General features: G+C 44.5%; 1 protein-coding gene across 1 annotated transcript in view; it reads right to left on the reverse strand.

The window, feature by feature from the left end:
* gripap1 (GRIP1 associated protein 1) overlaps positions 1 to 18,560 on the reverse strand; it is a 94,202-nt gene that overhangs the window by 36,803 nt on the left and 38,839 nt on the right. Inside the window, exons 23-25 of the mRNA XM_084186582.1 lie at positions 10,748 to 10,881; positions 9,711 to 9,833; positions 7,855 to 7,948 (exon numbers count right to left, since the gene is read on the reverse strand). Of these exons, the coding sequence (XP_084042708.1) occupies positions 7,855 to 7,948; positions 9,711 to 9,833; positions 10,748 to 10,881 (351 nt within the window). The remainder of the gene's footprint in view (positions 1 to 7,854; positions 7,949 to 9,710; positions 9,834 to 10,747; positions 10,882 to 18,560) is intronic.

The following is an 18,560-nucleotide window of genomic DNA, read 5'->3' on the forward strand; positions in this document are numbered from 1 at the left end:
GGCACGGCATCTACAAAGAAAACGGTAATGATGAAAACATTTTCTTTAACATAGCCTACAGGAGGACCATTATGAAGATCAAGAAAAAACAATGAGGGTTAACGAGAGTTTTATTCGAGAGTGAACTACTTCAAAACGTTTTTTTTGTTTTTTATTTACTAGTGCTTTCCTAAACGAATGCCCTGGAGTGTGCCCTCTGAGTGCAATGCAGCACGGCCCTACCACGATGTTACAGACCTTCATGAAACTAAAGCCTGATGATGTCATTGAGGTTGAGCGCCTGCATGTTCACAGTAAGGACGGCAGTCAGACAGAGACCCAAGTCTGAGCACTTCTGACAAGTCCAGCTAGTGAAACTGGGTCAGTCTCTATTCAAGGTACGTTTTTCAAAGCCCATCTACATCAATTTAACACGAAATGTTGCTATGGTTGACGTTTTGGATCTGCCATTTCGATTTGAATTTCTGAAACTTTGTGTCTTTACTAGCTAGCCAGTAACACCACAGCTAGCATACTTAGCGTAACTTTATTATGTTTCACTGTGCTAATCGTTCTAAAAAGTGCTTACATTTCATTCTAAATAGCTTTTCTTGTAAACTCTGCCAGTTTCATATGGGAATCGGATTCCATTTACCACTCAACTCTACATAATGCCTCATGGAAGTTAGATTAGCATGGATAATACTGAGAGCGCATCATGTGCTAATCTGGTCAAGGAGAACATCAGAACAGGGTGCAGAGGAATCTTAAAACACAGCCAGACGAACCACCAGGACCTTATTAAAAGAGAAATTCATAAAAAGTTAAGCAGAGCCCACAGCTCAGATCATGGAGTTATTAGATTGAACAAAGAGCTGTTTCAAGTGTATCTGAGCGATCAAATTACTGTAACATTTCAATTAAACGCCAAGTCTCAAATAGCCGCCTGTCTCTTTTAATAGACGAGCAACGGCACACATTTCAGCAAATAAACGTGCTGTTTTCAAATAAATGCCCCGTCTAAATTCATTCTTTACGAAGTTACCATGAATTATTTACGAGGTTTAATGTTTGATCTGTTAAATCAAATCACATTTTATTTGTCACATGCGCCGAATACAACAGGTGTAGACCTTATAGTGAAATGCTTACTTACAAGCCCTTAACCAACAATGCAGTTTTAAGAAAGAATACCAAAAAGAATCACAGAAAAATACAATATAAAATAATACAAAATAAAAGTAACAAATAATTAAATAGCAGCAGTAAAATAACAGTAGCGAGGCTATATACAGGGGGTACCTGTACCGAGTCAATGTGCGGGGGCACCGGTTAGTCGAGGTAATTGAGGTAATATGTACATGTAGGTAGAGTTACTAAATTGACTATGCATAGATTATAAACAGAGAATAGCAGCAGCGTAAGGGGGGGGGGGGGGGGGGCAATTCAAATAGTCTGGGTAGCCATTTCATTATATGTTCAGGAGTCTTATGGCTTGGGGGTAGAAGCTGTTTAGAAGCCTCTTGGACCTAGACTTCGTGCTCCGGTACCACTTGCCATGCGGTAGCAGAGAGAACAGTCTATGGACTAGGGTGGCCTTCCTCTGACACCGCCTGGTATAGAGGTCCTGGATGGCAGGAAGCTTGGCCCCAGTGATGTACTGGGCCGTACGCACTACCCTCTGTAGTGCCTTGCGGTCGGAGGCCGAGCAGTTGCCATACCAGGCAGTGATGCAACCAGTCAGGATGCTCTCGATGGTGCAGCTGTAGAACCTTTTGAGGATCTGAGGACCCGAGGACCCATGCCAAATCTTTTCAGACTCCTTAAGTGGAATAGGTTTTGTCGTGCCCTCTTCACGACTATCTTGGTGTGCTTGGACCATGTTAGTTTGTTGGTGATGTGGACACCAAAAGAACTTGAAGCTCTCAACCTGCTCCACTACAGGCACGCCGATGAGAATGGGAGCGTGCTCGGTCCTCTTCTTTTTCCTGTAGTCCACAATCATCTCCTTGGTCTTGATCACATTGAGGGAGAGGTTGTTGTCCTGGCACCACACGGCCAGGTCTCTGACCTCCTCCCTATAGGCTGTCTCATCGTTGTCGGTGATCAGGCCTACCACTGTTGTGTCATCGGCAAACTTAATGATGGCGTTGGAGCCCCCGTGTTGAGGATCAACGTGGTTGATGTGTTGTTACCTACCCTTACCACCTGGGGGCGGTCCATCAGGAAGTCCAGGATCCAGTTGCAGAGGGAGGTGTTTAGTCCCAGGGTTCTTAGCTTAGTGATGAGCTTTGAGGGCACTATGGTGTTGAACGCTGAGCTGTAGTCAATGAATAGCATTCTCACATAGGTGTTCCTTTTGTCCAGGTGTGAAAGGGCAGTGTGGAGCGCAATAGAGATTGCATCATCTGTGGATCTGTTGGGGAAGTATGCAAATTGGAGTGGGTCTAGGGTTTCTGGGATAATGGTGTTTATGTGAGCCATGACCAGCCTTTCAAAGCACTTCATGGCTACAGACGTGAGTGCTACGGGTCGGTAGTCATTTAGGCAGGTTACCTTAGTGTTCTTGGGCACAGGGACTATGGTGGTCTGTTTGAAACATGTTGGTATTACAGACTCAGACAGGGAGAGGTTGAAAATGTCAGTGAAGACACTTGCCAGTTGGTCAGCCCATGCTCGGAGTACACGTCCTGGTAATTCGTCTGGCCCTACGGTCTTGTGAATGTTGACCTGTTTAAAGGTCTTACTCACATCGGCTACGGAGAGCGTGATCACACAGTCGTCCAGAACAGCTGATGCTCTCATGCATGTTTCAGTGTTACTTGCCTCAAAGCGAGCATAGAAGTAATTTAGCTTGTCTGGTAGGCTAGTGTCACTGGGCAGCTCACCGCTGTGCTTCCCTTTGTAGTCTGTAATAGTTTGCAAGCCCTGCCACATCCGACGAGCATCGGAGCCGGTGTAGTACGATTCGATCTGTTTTGACGCTTTGCCTGTTTGATTGTTTATCGGGAGGCATAGCGGGATTTCTTCTAAGCTTCTGGGTTAGAGTCCCGCTCCTTGAAAGCGGCGGCTCTACCCTTTAGCTCAGTGCGGATGTTGCCTGTAATCCATGGCTTCTGGTTGGGGTATGTACGTACAGTCATTGTGGGGACGACATCATCGATGCACTTATTGATGAAGCCAGTGACTGATGTGGTGTACCCCTCAATGCTATCGGAAGAATCCCGGAACATATTCCAGGCTGTGCTAGCAAAACAGTCCTGTAGCTTAGCATCTGCTTCATCTGACCACTTTTTTATTGACCGAGTCAATATAGATGAAAACTCTCGTGGTAGATAGTGTGGTCTACAACTTATCATGAGATACTCTACCTCAGGCGAGCAAAACCTTGAGACTTCCTTAGATATCGTGCCCCAGCTGTTGTTTACAAATATACATAGACCGCCACCCCTTGTCTTACCAGAGACTGCTGTTCTATCCTGCCGATACAGTGTATAACCCACCAGCTGTATGTTATTCATGTCTTCATTCAGCCACGACACGGTGAAACATTAGATATTACAGTTAATGTCCCGTTGGTAGGATATTCATGCCTGTAGTTCATCAACTTCATTATCAAGTGATTGTAAATTGGCCAATAGTATCGATGGCAAAGGCAGATTAGCCACTCGTCGCCGGCTCCTTACCAGGCACCCCGATCTCCTTCCGCGATATCTCCTTTTCTTTCTACTGCGAATGACGGGGATAAGGGCCCTGTCGGGTGTCTGGAGCAAATCCCTTTCGTCCGACTCATTAAAGAAAAACTATTTGTCCAGTTCAAGGTGAGTAATCGCTGTTCTGATGTCCAGAAGCTCTTTTCGGTTATAAGAGACGGTAGCAGCAACATTATGTACAAAATAAGTTACAAACAATGCAAAGAAACACACAAAATAGCACGGTTGGTTAAGAGTCCATAAAACGGCAGCTGAGAACTGCTAGCTAACTGGCAAGCACAAAAACAGTCAACAACTTTGGGAGTACAGACCTCTAGAAAATCGGCCAATCGCCCTCTAGTGGTGAAAGTAAGAACAGCAAAAAATGCACAGTCAGAGGAAAATAATTATTCAAAATAGAGGCATACTAAGACAAAATAAACGTCATAGTGGGTAAATTATAACACATAAGTGCAGGAAAGGAAGTAATTAATTAAATTGCAGGAAGGGAATGATGGAATTAAACAATGAACTATGCAAATGACCAAAAGCTGTGTGCTTTAAGAAAATAAAAGCCTGGCTTCAATAGAAGTCGGTCTCTAAAAATTGGCTGTTGTGTCCAGTGATTTAGGCAAATAAACTTCTGGGCTATTAATTCAAGTTTTAAGGTATTATAAATACGAACGGTAAAACATTTAAGAGTGGATTATAAAAGCAAGAAAGTGAGAGAGGTTCAAATGTAATAATAGAATTGAATAAATTCCCTACTGTGAATGAGTAGGACAGTGTCTATTTACAGTGCATTCAGAAAGTATTCAGACCCCTTCACTTTTTCAACATTTTGTTACGTTACAGCCTTATTCTAAAATTGATTAAATCATTTTTTCCTCTCATCAATCTACACACAATAGCCCATAATGACAAAGCAAAAACAGGTTTGTAGAAATTATTGTAAATGTATTTTTTTTTTTTTTACGGAAATATCACATTTACATAAGTATTCAGACCCTTTACTCAGTACTTTGTTGAAGCACCTTTGGCAGCGATTACAGCCTTGAGTCTTTGGTATGACGCTACAAGCTTGGCACACCTGTATTTGGGGAGTTTCTCCCATTCTTTTCTGCAGATCCTCTCAAGCTCTGTCAGGTTGGATGGTGAGCGTCGCTGCAAAGCTATTTTCAGGTCTCTCCAGAGATGTTTGATCGGGTTCAAGTCCGGGCTCTGGCTGAGCCACTCAAGGACATTCAGAGACTTGTCCCGAAGCCACTCCTGAGTTGTCCTGGCTGTGCGCTTAGGGTCGTTGTCCTGCTGGAAGGTGAACCTTCATCCCAGTCTGAGGTCATGAGCGCTCTGCAGCAGGTTTTCATCAAGGAGTTCTCTATACTTTGCTCCATTCATATTTCCCTCGATCCTGACTAGTCTCCCAGTCCCTGCCGCTGAAAAACATCCCCACAGCATGATGCTGCCACCACCATGCTTCACTGTAGGGATGGTGCCAGGTTTCCTCCAGATATGACACTTGGCATTCAGGCCAAAGAGTTAAATCTTGGTTTAATCGGTCCAGAGAATCTTGTTTCTCATGGTCTGAGAGTCCTTTAGGTGCCTTTTGGCAAACTCCAAGCGGGCTGTCATGTGCCTTTTACTGAGGAGTGGCTTCGTCTGGGCTCTTTACCATAAAGGCCTGATTGGTGGAGTGCTGCAGAGATGGTTGTCCTTCTGGGAGAACCTTCCAGAAGGACAACCATCTATCTCCACAGAGGAACTCTGGAGCTCTGTCAGAGTGACCATCGGGTTCTTGGTCACCTCCCTGACCAACGCTCTTCTCTTCCCATTGCTCAGTTTGGCCGGGCGGCCAGCTCTAGGAAAAGTATTGGTGGTTCCAGACTTCTTCCATTTAAGAATGATGGAGGCCACAGTGTTGTTGGGGACCTGCAATGCTGTCGAAATTTGTTGGTACCCTTCCCCAGACCGGTGCCTCGACACAATCCTGTCTCGGAGCTCTACGGACAATTCCTTCAACCTCATGGCTTGGATTTTGCTCTGACATGCACTGTCAACTGTGGGACCTTATATAGAGAGGTGTGTGCCTTTCCAAATAATGTCCAATCAATTGAATTTACCACAGGTGGACTACAATCAAGTTGTAGAAAAATCTCAAGGATGATCAATGGAAACACGATGCACCTGAGCTCAATTTCGAGTCTCATAGCAAAGGGTCTGAATACCTGTTTTCGCTTTGTCATTATGGGGTATTATATGTAGATTGATGAGGGGAAAAAATGTATTTAATCCATTTTAGAATAAGGCTGTAACATAACAAAATGGGAAGGGGTCTGAATACTTTCTGAATGCACTGTACGCAAGCCGTTAGAGCATAGGTTATTTTGGGTGAAATACAATTTCTACTTTTACCCTCAAGACATGAAACAAGATGTACTGGAATAATCGACAGTCAACTCTTATCTTTAAGTGCTCTCTGTTTTTGGTTCAACAGTCAACCATAAACTCACGATTCAAAATAAATTGGACGAACAGCGAAAGTATTCTGAACTTCCTAGTTGGTCAATCTTAACTGGTTTTACAACTTACATTGCCGTTCAACAGACAAAATACTAAGCAAAATATGTAGGCATACATATTGCTGTCAGTGAAAAAACGAAGTCTGGTGACCAAGTGTCACATCTAAAGAGGGGCAAGGCAAGGAGACAGAGAGACAGAACTAGGTTTGGGCGGTATCCAGATTTTCATATCGTCATACTGTCCTTCTCTCATCCCGGGATTTATGGTATTACCAGCTTAGTACACAAGGGGGTGCCAGAAACACAAAAATGTCCATTAGACGTCTATTACCAGAATGCTAACAAAATGAGCACAAGTAATAACACTAGCTAAATATGCTAACGAGCGCAAACGAAAATAAACTAATTGCAAAGACAGGCAATCCAGCTCATAAAGTTATACATATATATGTAGGAGCTACTGAATGTCGTTTTTGGTGAGTTTACAAGCGAACACGAACGAGAACACGAACGAGAGACAATGTGCAAATGAACAAAGTTTTGATACATGTTTCTCTGAAATAAGAACAAGTACTGGCTCTGGAGCAGCCTGTGTACATGCGGTCTCTGTGTGGAGTCTGGAGTTGCTAGGGCAACGGGCCTGCCTGCTCTGCTCGGAGAAGTGGGGAGAGGAGCAGACGGGCCGAGAACAGAGAGGAGAAAAAAACGCAAGGAAATCAAGATAGAAATGGCCGCTGTACAAATTTCTCAAACACAGCAGAAAGCTAATCACTTTATGACCGCCGTTTCCTTTTAATTCAGCCTCTTACTTGGATAAGAAGCAAGTTAAAAACTTAGGGGTTGCGTTAAATAGAAAACGCATAAGAAATATCTTGGTGTGTTTTGTAAACACAGATCTAAATTGTAATTTCTGCTCGGCATCAGGCTAATTTTGTGCTTCAGTTTCACTTCTCTACTCGGATGAGAATTCACGAACGGCCTTCTATCAGCAGACTGCACTCTGACTGATGTGGAGCTACTTTTCTGCTGTATTTTTCTTAACATTGAGCAAAACAATAGGAAACGTAGCTGGCTAAATTCTTTCTATGATAAACATTAGAAATATGATGGCCATGCATCATTTTTGCAAAAGATACCTTGATTTTTCATTGTATGCTCATTTACTTGTGTGGCTGCCATCCAAATAGCGTTGCACTTCTGTCATCTGATGAAAATTAAGCTATTTTCTGCCGAATGTGTTGCACTAATGTATTTTCTGTGAAGGAAAACTACAGCTGCACGCCCCTGATCACTCTATTGAAGAAAAAAACAATTGACTTTCAATATAAAACACCACCCCTGTCAATACACAGCTGGACTCACCTGCTCCCGCTTTCTCCTGTTGTGGTATTTACAAACTAACACGTGATTGGCTCAACTGTTCTGGGGAACTACGGTAAGCTTCATAATGTAAACGTGACAGGTGAAATGAAGAACGTGATCTAATCTATCTCCTAACGTATTGCACAAGTTGACTGCAGGTATTCGCTTCAAGTAGCTACAAATAACATTTCTTGAAAAACTTCAAATAAATAGTTTCAACGGTACTGAAAACCCATCCCGTTTCCAAATACCCCCGGTATACGTATATACGGTATATCGCCCAAGCTTAGACAGAACGTTACCTATCCGGCTGTCCTTGACATAGGTCTCGATGATAGCACTCTTCTTACAGATGTCATCAGCCATGGAGGAGCAGCTGACCTCAAGGTGTTTCACCTGCAGCACAGTACATAGACATATTAGATGCACCAGAACCACAGGAATACATACATATTGTACACAAAGCACCCGTCACAGCATGTACCACGTCCATCAATAATCTCTCACACAGAGCAGGCAGGCAGCAAGTGCAAATAGATAATATGATCTGGGGGGAAAACGTCCCAGGCAGGAAAACAGCCAGGCGCGAAAACAGCCAGGCACAAAAACAAGCAACAGCAGTATGTTCCTGTACAATGCAGCTACAGCCATATTCTGGTGCATTTACAAGTGATTTAAAATCACCAGTAAAAGATGGTACCACAATTTAAATTGGGAATAAATCAATTCTAGTGGTCCAAAAATATGGATTCATCACTGCCGCAGACTCATAAATTGCAGAGAGGAACATTAACCTTATTCCACAACATTCTTTCATGTCATCTCATTCCAAAATCATGGGCATTAATATGGAGTTGGTCCCACTTTTGCTGCTATAACAGCCTCCACTCTTCTGGAAAGGCTTTCCGCTAGATGTTGGAACATTGCTGCGGGGACCTGCTTCCATTCGATCACAAGAGCATTAGTGAGGTCGGGCACTGATGTTGGGCGATTAGGCCTGGCTCGCAGTCGGCGTTCCAAATCATCCCAAAGGTGTTCGATGGGGTTGAGGTCAGGGCTCTATGCAGGCCAGTCAAGTTCTTCCACACCGATCTCGACAAAACATTTCTGTATGGACCTCACTTTGTGCACAGGGGCATTGTCATGCTGAAACAGGAAAGAGCCTTCCCCCAAACGGTTGCCAAGAAGTTGGAAGCACATAATCGTCTAGAATGTCATTGTATGCTGTAGCGTTAACATTTCCCTTCACTGGAACTAAGGGGCCTAGCCCGAACAATGAAAAACAGCCCCAGACCATTATTCCTCCTCCACCAAACTTTACAGTTGGCACTATGCATTCGGGAAGGTAGCGTTCTCCTGGCATCCGCCAAACCCAGATTCGTCCGTCGGACTGCCAGATGGTGAAGTGTGATTCATTACTCCAGAGAACGCATTTCAGCACTCTGCGGTCACGTTCTGTGAGCTTGTGTGGCCTACCACTTCGCGGCTGAGCCGTTGTTGCTCCTAGACGTTTCCACTTCACAATAACAGCACTTACAGTTGACTGGGGCAGCTCTAGCAGGGCAGAAATTTGACGAACTGAATTGTAGGAAAGATGGCATCCTATGACGGTGCCATGTTGAAAGTCACTGAGCTCTTCAGTAAGGCCATTCTACTGCCAATGTTTGTCTATGGAGATTGCATGGCTGTGTGCTCGATTTTATACACCTGTCAGCAACGGGTGTGGCTGAAATAGACGAATCCACTAGTTTAAAAGGGGTGTCCACATCATTTGCGATGTAGTGTATATATAGATAGTAGTATAGTATATTATACAGATTATAGTAGAGTAGTATAATAGTATATTATAAACTGGGTGGTTCGAGCCCTGAATGCTGATTGGCTGACAGCCATGGTATATCAGACCATATACCATGGGTATTTTTACTGCTCTAATTACGTTGGTAACCAGTTTATAATAGCAATAAGGCACATCGGGGTTTGTGATATATGGCCAATATACCACCGCTAAGGGCTGTGTCCAGACACTCCGAGTTGCATCGTGCTTAAGAACAGCCCTTAGTCATGGTATATTGGCCATATACCACACCTCCTCGGGCCTTATTGCTTAAGTATACACTAGTATTATAACTAAGTATGAATAGCATAGAGATTCTACCTTCTCCTCCAACATCCACTTCTCCTGCTGCACCTCAGCCAGCCTCTGGAACAGCTCCCCAACCTCATCATCAGACAGGTCAGCAGGCCGCTGGGACTGGGACTGGGGGCTGCTGCTGGCGGACTGGGAACACACAGGACCAGACAGCACTTTTACACCTTCCCTACAAAACATTCACTTAGAGACAGAGTCAGACAGAGCGAGAAGGTATTTTGTGCAGTTTAATATACTTATTTTTCTCTCTATCAGTGACTCAGAGCTTGACAGGTCAAACAGAACAAGCTTATCTGTGCATTAGACACAAACGAGGCAGGTCTGTTCAGCACAGAACTGGAATACATATTTTATATTTTCACTGGAAACAATTGGAGGATTCTTAATTGTATGGTTTGGATATTTCTTTCTCAGTCTTTCCCTCTCCTTGTTCTCAATAATCCATGTCCCTGGCAGAGAAACATTCAGGACATGCGTTTATTCAAAGGATTCTAATTATAGTATCCACGGTATTTATAAGCTATTAATAGCAGAGGAGCACATAAAAATGAAATGCATGTGAGCTCCCTGTTGAGGTGCCTGTCATAACTGTGGTTGCTGAAAGTTCAGCCTCTCATCTCTGCCTCAGACTGTACTGTTTGTGCAGTTACCAAGGCAATGTAAGAGGTACTGTGTTGCTGCAGACGGCATCATTGGTTCTCTTTGTGGTTCCTTACATCAAATCATTTCTCATTATTCTATGGGTGGATTATGCAGTTCCCTAACTATTTTCCACCTCATTTGTACTCTTTACTCTCAAACATCTATCTCATCAACACTCTGCATACCATTATTTCACAAACTACATTGTATGTGCTTTGGCCAGTTCTGTGGACTACACTGCAGTCTTGGTTTCCTGTCACTAGCTGACTATTGTAGTGTACTTTGTTGGTGCTCTGTGATGACTGGTGTAGAGTACAGTACCTTGTTGGTGTTCTGTGATGACTGGTGTAGACTACAGTACCTTGTTTGTGTTCTGTGATGACTGGTGTAGACTACAGTACCTTGTTTGTGTTCTGTGATGTGACTCCCTCCTTCATGATCTCCCCGTAGCTGAAGGACGAGATACTGCTGCTATCTCCCCTCTGCTGCTTAGGACTAGGAGAGCTGATCTCTGACAACACTAGCCCCTCCAGGCCTGGAACCACACACAGACACAGACACTCTCTCAACGGGGGAGTCTTACTGAGGAATTACAACCGAAGTCATTATTCTAAGTGGGAAAAAAGTAGTTACTGTTCTGTCATCAAACACCTTTTGACATTTTTTTACATGGTTAATATTCCCTTTCAGGACATATCAAAGCAAGGACACACTGCTGAACATTTCAACCCTCTTAAGTCTGGCAGTTTTTTTTTCATAAGCTGCATTACTGTCCTCCCAACTGTAACTACAGAACATAGTCTACCACCAACATCCATTATGTGGCTTGGATAAGGAAACACAAACACAGTAATTAAGTTAGGACCCGATGCATTGTGCATAGAGGGAAGCCTCAGTCCGTAGGCACTTATGGATTTCCCATAGAAAACGAATGGCTGCTGTGGGAAGAACTTTTTGGCAGACATACAGTGGGGAGAACAAGTATTTGATACACTGCCGATTTTGCAGGTTTTCCTACTTACAAAGCATGTAGAGGTCTGTAATTTTTTATCATAGGTACACTTCAACTGTGAGAGACGGAATCTAAAACAAAAATCCTGAAAATCACATTGTATGATTTTTAAGTAATTAATTTGCATTTTATTGCATGACATAAGTATTTGATCACCTACCAACCAGTAAGAATTTCCGGCTCTCACAGACCTGTTAGTTTTTCTTTAAGAAGCCCTCCTGTTCTCCACTCATTACCTGTATTAACTGCACCTGTTTGAACTCGTTACCTGTATAAAAGACACCTGTCCACACACTCAATCAAACAGACTCCAACCTCTCCACAATGGCCAAGACCAGAGAGCTGTGTAAGGACATCAGGGATAAAATTGTAGACCTGCGCAAGGCTGGGATGGGCTACAGGACAATAGGCAAGCAGCTTGGTGAGAAGGCAACAACTGTTGGCGCAATTATTAGAAAATGGAAGAAGTTCAAGATGACGGTCAATCACCCTCGGTCTGGGGCTCCATGCAAGATTTCACCTCGTAGGGCATCAATGATCATGAGGAAGGTGAGGGATCAGCCCAGAACTACACAGCAGGACCTGGTCAATGACCTGAAGAGAGCTGGGACCACAGTCTCAAAGAAAACCATTAGTAACACACTACGCTGTCATGGATTAAAATCCTGCAGCGCACGCAAGGTCCCCCTGCTCAAGCCAGGTCCCCCTGCTCAAGCCAGCGCATGTCCAGGCCCGTCTGAAGTTTGCCAATGACCATCTGGATGATCCAGAGGAGGAATGGGAGAAGGTCATGTGGTCTGATGAACAGTCTGAACAGCGCCCCATAGTCTGAACAGCGCCGGAAGAAGATGGCTGCCGTTTTACAGCCCTCTAACCAATTGTACTATTATGTGTGTTTTTCCGCGTTATTTGTAATTTATTTTGTACATAATGTTTCTGCCATCGTCTCTTATAACCAAAGAGAGCTTCTGGATATCAGGACAGCGATTACTCACCTCGCATTGGACGAAGACTTTTTCTTCAACAAGGCGTTCGCGAAGGATATTCTACAGACACCCAACAAGGCCCAGATCCCCGTCATTCGCGTGAGGAAGAGACGGAGATATCGTGGACGCAGATCCGGGTGCCTTGTAAGGATCCGACGGCGAACGAGTAAACTGCCTCTCCCATCAATCCTATTAGCCAACGTTCAATCTTTTGAGAATAAAATTGACGATTTAAGATTACGGTTATCCTACCAACGGGACATTAAAAACTGTAATATCTTATGTTTCACGGAGTCGTGGCTGAACGACAACAATGACAACATTCAGCTAGCAGGCTATACGCTACATCGGCAGGACAGAACGTCTGACTCTGGTAAGACAAGGGGCGGCGGTCTGTGTATATTTGTAAACAACAGCTGGTGCACAAAATCAAATACTAAGGAAGTCTCGAGGTTTTGCTCGCCTGAGGTAGAGTATCTTATGATAAGCTGTAGACCACACTATTTACCAAGAGAGTTTTCATCTATATTTTTCATAGCTGTCTATTTACCACCACAAACCAATGCTGGCATTAAGATTGCACTGAATGAGTTGTACAAGGCCATTAATCAACAGGAAAACGCTCATCCAGATGCAGCGCTCCTAGTAGCCGGGGACTTTAATGCAGGGAAACTTAAATCCGTTCTACCTCATTTCTACCAGCATGTTAAATGTGCAACCAGAGGGGAAAAAACTCTAGACCACCTTTACTCCACACACAGAGACGCATACAAAGCTCTCCCTCGCCCTCCATTTGGCAAATCTGACCATAACTCTATCCTCCTGATTCCTGCTTATAAGCAAAAACTGAAGCAGGAAGCACCAGTGATTCGGCTAATAAAAAAGTGGTCAGATGACGCAGATGCTAAGCTACAGGACTGTTTTGCTAGCACAGACTGGAACATGTTCCGGGATTCTTCAGACAGCATTGAGGAGTACACCACATCAGTCACTGGCTTCATCAATAAGTGCATCGATGATGTCGTCCCCACAGTGACCGTACGTACATACCCCAACCAGAAGCCATGGATTACAGGAAACATCCGCACTGAGCTAAAGGGTAGAGCTGCCGCTTTCAAGGAACGGGACTCTAACCCGGACGCTTATAAGAAATCCCGCTATGACCTCCGACGAACCATCAAACAGGCAAAGAGTCAATACAGGTCTAAGATTGAATCATACTACACTGGCTCTGACGCTCGTCGGATGTGGCAGGGCTTGAAAACTATTACAGACTACAAAGGGAAGCACAGCCGCGAGCTGCCCAGTGACACAAGCCTACCAGACGAGCTAAACCACTTCTATGCTCGCTTCGAGGCAAGCAACACTGAAGCATGCATGAGAGCACCAGCTGTTACGGACGACTATGTGATCACGCTCTCCGTAGCCGATGTGAGTAAGACTTTTAAGCAGGTCAACATTCACAAGGCCGCAGGGCCAGACGGATTACCAGGACGTGTACTCCGAGCATGTGCTGACCAACTGGCAAGTGTCTTCACTGACATTTTCAACATGTCCCTGACTGAGTCTGTAATACCAACATGTTTCAAGCAGACCACCATAGTCCCCGTGCCCAAGAACTCTAAGATAACCTGCCTAAATGACTACCGACCCGTAGCACTGACGTCTGTAGCCATGAAGTGCTTTGAAAGACTGGTCATGGCTCACATCAACAGCATAATCCCAGAAACCCTAGACCCACTCCAATTTGCATACCGCCCCAACAGATCCACAGATGATGCAATCTCTATCGCACTCCACACTGCCCTTTCCCACCTGGACAAGAGGAACACCTACGTGAGAATGCTATTCATTGACTACAGCTCAGCATTCAACACCATAGTGCCCTCTAAGCTCATCACTAAGCTAAGGATCCTGGGACTAAACACCTCCCTCTGCAACTGGATCCTGGACTTCCTGACGGGCCGCCCCCAGGTGGTAAGGGTAGGTAACAACACATCTGCCACACTGATCCTCAACACGGGGGCCCCTCAGGGGTGCGTGCTCAGTCCCCTCCTGTACTCTCTGTTCACCCATGACTGCATGGCCAGGCACGACTCCAACACCATCATTAAGTTTGCCGACGACACAACAGTGGTAGGCCTGATCACCGACAACGATGAGACAGCCTATAGGGAGGAGGTCAGAGATCTGGCCGTGTGGTGCCAGGACAACAACCTCTCCCTCAACGTGACCAAGACAAAGGAGATGATTGTGGACTACAGGAAAAAAAAGAGGACTGAGCACGCCCCCATTCTCATCGACGGGGCTGTAGTGGAACAGGTTGAGAGCTTCAAGTTCCTTGGTGTCCACATCACCAACGAACTATCATGGTCCAAACACACCAAGACAGTCGTGAAGAGGGCACGACAAAGCCTATTCCCCCTCAGGAGACTAAAAAGATTTGGCATGGGTCCTCAGATCCTCAAAAAATTCTACAGCTGCACCATCGAGAGCATCCTGACTGGTTGCATCACCGCCTGGTATGGCAACTGCTTGGCCTCTGACCGCAAGGCACTACAGAGGGTAGTGCGTACGGCCCAGTACATCACTGGGGCAAAGCTCCCTGCCATCCAGGACCTCTATACCAGGCGGTGTCAGAGGAAGGCCCTCAAAATTGTCAAAGACTCCAGCCACCCTAGTCATAGACTGTTCTCTCTGCTACCGCACGGCAAGCGGTACCGGAGTGCCAAGTCTAGGTCCAAAAGACTTCTCAACAGCTTCTACCCCCAAGCCATAAGACTCCTGAACAGCTAATCATGGCTACCCGGACTATTTGCACTGCCCCCCCACCCCATCCTTTTTACGCTGCTGCTACTCTGTTAAGTATTTATGCATAGTCACTTTAACTCTACCCACATGTACATATTACCTCAACTACCTCAACTAGCCGGTGCCCCCGCACATTGACATTGACTATGCAACGGTACCCCCCTGTATATATAGCCTCCCTACTGTCACTTTATTTTACTGTATATATAGCCTCCCTACTGTCACTTTATTTTACTTCTGCTCTTTTTTTCTCAACACTTTTTTGTTGTTGTTTTATTCTTACTTTTTTGTTTAAAATAAATGCACTGTTGGTTAAGGGCTGTAAGTAAGCATTTCACTGTAATGTCTGCACCTGTTGTATTCGGCGCATGTGACCAATAAAATTTGATTTGATTTGATTTGATGAGACAAAAATAGAGCTTTTTGGTCTAAACTCCACTCGCCGTGTTTGGAGGAAGAAGAAGGATGAGTACAACCCCAAGAACACCATCCCAACTGTGAAGCATGGAGGTGGAAACATCATTCTTTGGGGATGCTTTTCTGCAAAGGGGACAGGACGACAGCACCGTATTGAGGGGAGGATGGATGGGGCCATGTATCGCGAGATCTTGGCCAACAACCTCTTCCCCTCAGTAAGAGCATTGAAGATGGGTCGTGGCTGGGTCTTCCAGCATGACAATGACCCGAAACACACAGCCAGGGCAACTAAGGAGTGGCTCCGTAAGAAGCATCTCAAGGTCCTGGAGTGGCCTAGCCAGTCTCCAGACCTGTACCCAATAGAAAATCTTTGGAGGGAGCTGAAAGTCCGTATTGCCAAAGCGACAGCCCCGAAACCTGAAGGATCTGGAGAAGGTCTGTATGGAGGAGTGGGCCAAAATCCCTGCTGCAGTGTGTGCAAACCTGGTCAAGACCTACAGGAAATGTATGATCCCTGTAATCGCAAACAAAGGTTTCTGTACCAAATATTAAGTTCTGCTTTTCTGATGTATCAAATACTTATGTCATGCAATAAAATGCAAATTAATTACTTAAAAATCATACAATGTGATTTTCTGGATTTTTGTTTTAGATTCCGTCTCTCACAGTTGAAGTGTACCTATGATAAAAATTACAGACCTCTACATGCTTTGTAAGTAGGAAAACCTGCAAAATCGGCAGTGTATCAAACACTTGTTCTCCCCACTGTATACATGTAGGTATCTAATAACTTAAGGCCCTTCTGGACTGGCGTAGTGTACAGTACCCTTCTGGACTGGCGTAGTGTACAGTACCCTTCTGGACTGGCGTAGTGTACAGTACCCTTCTGGACTGGCGTAGTGTACAGTACCCTTCTGGACTGGCGTAGTGTACAGTACCCTTCTGGACTGGCGTAGTGTACAGTACCCTTCTGGACTGGTGTAGTGTACAGTACCCTTCTGGACTGGCGTAGTGTACAGTACCCTTCTGGACACTGGACAAAGATAACGCCCCCGTACTTTAAAATGTCTGATCCTCAACTTTCTGTAGAGAAACCATTAAACATTTAAGGCCAGCTAGTAAATTATACATGGCCCAAAAAAGGATTTTCCCTGGCATCACCAACAACCTACGGAAAGGAAGTAAGAGTATGAATTGCTCTGTGGCACATTTTAAGAGGGGGCGCAACATAAAATATTAAGATATCTCGTTGACAGTGTGTTTGGGGTGGGGGGTGAAGGGGGTGTCCCCACAGGAGTCCATGTTTTTAATATACCACACAGGTACTGCAGTGAGGGTTGTTTTTCTGTTATAATCCTTGGAATACCTGGGATAGAATAAAGTAATCCTTCTACCCCCCCCCCCACCCCCGCCCAAAAAAAATAAAAAATAAAAATTAATACATATTGTAAAGTGGTTGTCCCACTGGCTATCATAAGGTGAATGCACCCATTTGTAAGTCGCTCTGGATAAGAGCGTCTGCTAAATGACGTAAATGTAAATGAGGGCCACATGTTCATTTGCTTTGTAAAATAAACAGCTACATTCAGGAGGGTGTGGCATAAACACCTTGCCAGTTGGCAAGTAAATATTTAATCTACATATTAATATCACATTTAACTAGTTCAATCAACAATGAGCTGCTCACCCACATATTTAGAAACACAAGTGTCTCTACATGCTAACGGACAATAACACCATTAGTTTCAAGCCATCATCACCATTCCTAAACATATTTCACTTCTTCAACGTCTCGAACAATTCACACGCTCAGTTATAGATGCTGTAGGACATTGGTGTACAAAGCACCTCTTTACCTCATTATTCCCCGTCTGTGATGCGTTTCAGCTAATTTGTAGCAAACCACACCGCGGAGACGGAGGTTGTCATCTCTGCAGACTCACTTATAACAGCGCTAAATGTTCCATGTCTGTGATGATGTAACATACACTGCATCACAGTTCGGAGCATGAGAGGATATCCTTCAAACCCAGTCAACCCCCACCATACACCAACGCATATACACTACCGTTCAAAAGTTTGGGGTCACTTAGAAATGCAATTTTTTTTGTCCATTAAAATAACATCAAATTGATCAGAAATACAGTGTAGACATTGTTAATGTTGTAAATGGCTATTGTAGCTGGGGCGGTAGGTAGCTTAGTGGTTAAGAGCGTTGTGCCAGTAACTGAAAGGTCGCTGGTTCTAATCCCCGAGCCGACTAGGTGAAACATCTGTCAATGTGCCCTTGAGCAAGGCACTTAACCCTAATTGCTCCTGTAAGTCGCTCTGGATAAGTGCGTCTGCTAAATGACTAAAATGTAAATGAAAAGTTTGATTTTTAATGGAATATCTACATAGGCGTACAGAGGCCCATTATCAGAAACCATCAGTCCTGTGTTCAATGGCACGTTGTGTTTGCTAATCCAAGTTTATCATTTTAAAAGGCTAATTGATCATTAGAAAACCCTTTTGCAATTATGTTAGCACAGCTGAAAACTGTTGTACTGATTCAAGGAGCTATAAAACTGGCCTTCTTGAGACTAGTTGAGTATCTGGAGCATCAGCAATTGTGGGTTCGATTACAGGCTCAAAATGGCCAGAAACAAGCCATTTCTCAGACTGGCCAATAAAAAGAAAAGATTAAGATGGGCAGTCTGAGATATGGCTTTTTCTTTGCAACTCTGCCTAGAAGGTCAGCATCCCGGAGTCGCCTCATCACTGTTGACGTTGAGACTGGTGTTTTGCGGGTACTATTTAATGAAGCTGCCAGTTGAGGACCTGTGAGGCATCTGTTTCTCAAACTAGACACTAATGTATTTGTCCTCTTGCTCAGTTGTGCACCGAGGCCTCCCACTCCTCTTTCTATTCTGGTTAGAGCCAGTTTGCGCTGTTCTGTGAAGGGAGTAGTACACAGCGTTGTACGAGATCTTCAGTTTCTTGGCAATG

The sequence above is a fragment of the Coregonus lavaretus genome (genome assembly GCF_964263955.1).
Source record: "Coregonus lavaretus genome assembly, chromosome: 22".
Taxonomy (NCBI): Eukaryota; Metazoa; Chordata; class Actinopteri; order Salmoniformes; family Salmonidae; genus Coregonus; species Coregonus lavaretus.